The sequence below is a fragment of the Monopterus albus genome, unplaced genomic scaffold (assembly GCF_001952655.1).
Source record: "Monopterus albus unplaced genomic scaffold, M_albus_1.0 scaffold103.1, whole genome shotgun sequence".
Classification (NCBI taxonomy): domain Eukaryota; kingdom Metazoa; phylum Chordata; class Actinopteri; order Synbranchiformes; family Synbranchidae; genus Monopterus; species Monopterus albus.
In genome coordinates, this window is record NW_018127983.1 from 1,556,176 (window position 1) to 1,557,810 (window position 1,635).

At 41.5% G+C, this 1,635-nt stretch overlaps 2 protein-coding genes across 3 annotated transcripts in view; one reads left to right on the forward strand and one right to left on the reverse strand.

Annotated features, from left to right (window-relative positions):
• Nucleotides 1–1,373, forward strand: part of atg4b (autophagy related 4B, cysteine peptidase) — a 7,250-nt gene extending 5,877 nt beyond the window's left edge. The window contains exons 11-13 of the mRNA XM_020610058.1: nt 336–392; nt 476–569; nt 669–1,373. Coding sequence (XP_020465714.1) covers nt 336–392; nt 476–569; nt 669–742 — 225 coding nt within the window. The 3' untranslated portion in view covers nt 743–1,373. The remainder of the gene's footprint in view (nt 1–335; nt 393–475; nt 570–668) is intronic.
• The window catches only part of dtymk (deoxythymidylate kinase (thymidylate kinase)), a 3,011-nt gene continuing 2,738 nt past the window's right edge, over nt 1,363–1,635 (reverse strand). For both annotated transcript variants that reach the window (XM_020610059.1, XM_020610060.1), the window contains exon 5: nt 1,363–1,590. In XM_020610059.1, coding sequence (XP_020465715.1) covers nt 1,459–1,590 — 132 coding nt within the window. In that variant the 3' untranslated portion in view covers nt 1,363–1,458. The remainder of the gene's footprint in view (nt 1,591–1,635) is intronic.

Sequence of the window (1,635 nt, forward strand, 5' to 3'; positions counted from 1 at the left end):
AAGAAAGGGCATCCGGTGTAAAACACGTGCCAAATGTCAACATGCAAGTCGTTTGTGTGACGATTCGCTGTGGCGGCCCCTAAACGGGAAAAGCCGAAAGTGACTTTCTAATAGGATTATCTGTGGCTATAACATTTCACCCTGTCACAAATGGCTGATCCATATTGCTATTGTGCGACACCAGAGAATAAAGTCAGTCTAACGTTTGACTGTATGGGCAGTTACAATGTGTGCACATTACTGTGTGCGTGCACATGGCATAGGTGCGCTCCCATACTTCATCAAATAGCACTCGACCTCTATTCCCAGCTGATGTTTTTTCTGGTGTGTGCCAGGGTTTCTTCTGCAAAACAGAGGATGACTTTGATGACTGGTGCATGCGCATAAGAAGGGTATGTGTCTTCTGCTTCTTTGACTCATCATTAGCAGTTAAGAGAAATGTGTAGATGATGAAATGATGGCTCTTCTCTTCTAGCTGTCCTGCAAAAGAGGCGGCCTGCCCATGTTTGAACTAGTAGACAGTCAGCCCTCTCACATGGTCAGTGTGGATACCCTCAACCTTACTCCCGGTAAATAAACAGCCTACTTTCTGCAAAACACCACAGCAAACAGTTGGTTTATGAAAACTAATTAACCTTTCTCCCTTTGTGTTGACATTCCCATCATAGATTTCTCAGACTCCGACCGGTTGGAGCGGTTCTTTGATTCCGAGGACGAAGAATTTGAGATCCTTTCCCTGTGAGGAATCTATGAACAATGATTTACTGTTGTGGACAGTAGGCGATTCTCTCTCTTCTCTGTATCAGATGAGAACCCCGAGAGGATGAACATTATTATTTGAAGACCTCTTGAGCCAGTTCAGCTCCAGTGGTGTAGTCAGTGTGTGTCACACAGCGTCTCTTCAACAGCCCCCAATTGCTCTCCGTATCCAACATTGAGACTGCCTGGTGGAAGCCGTAGCAGGAGCTCAGGATAACGTGTTGTTGCACATCTTCACAAACACGTGTTTCCATTTGAGTCTTAACACTTTAAATGTTTATTCTGAAGTGATCTGGTGCCTTTCCCTGATTCCATGAGTAAAATTGCCATAACAGTTTTATGCTGTATAGAAATATAATGGTTCGTGATGCCCATGGCTTAAGCGGTTTGTCACTAATAAGTGGTCTTGTCACAGCCTGTAACAAAACCAAATTTAGTAAAATCTGCAGATATGTATTAATTGTTCATGCAAAGTATCCTTGCCAAGTCTGAACATATAAACTAGTTCATTTGAAGATTATTTATTTACTCAGACTATATAGACAAGTGAAAGAGCAATAGACATGTAAGAGGATTAAAACAAAAAATAAACTCAGACTGCTATTTGAAAGTTATACAAATTTAATTGTGATATTTAAAGTATAAAAGAGTGATTTAGTTACTACACAAAACTAAATCTCATTCCATAAAATGGCTGTTTCACCCAGACTGGTTCAAGTTTTCCTTCCAAAGCTCTCCAAGTGGCAGACTCTGAGCTCTGATGATGGCTTTATGGCTGCGGTCTGTGATGTCCTTGTGCACATCCTCAACACTCTGAGAAGCATCGATTACCTAGAGCAGACACATGTTAAATATAATCAGTTGAATTACAGTCTC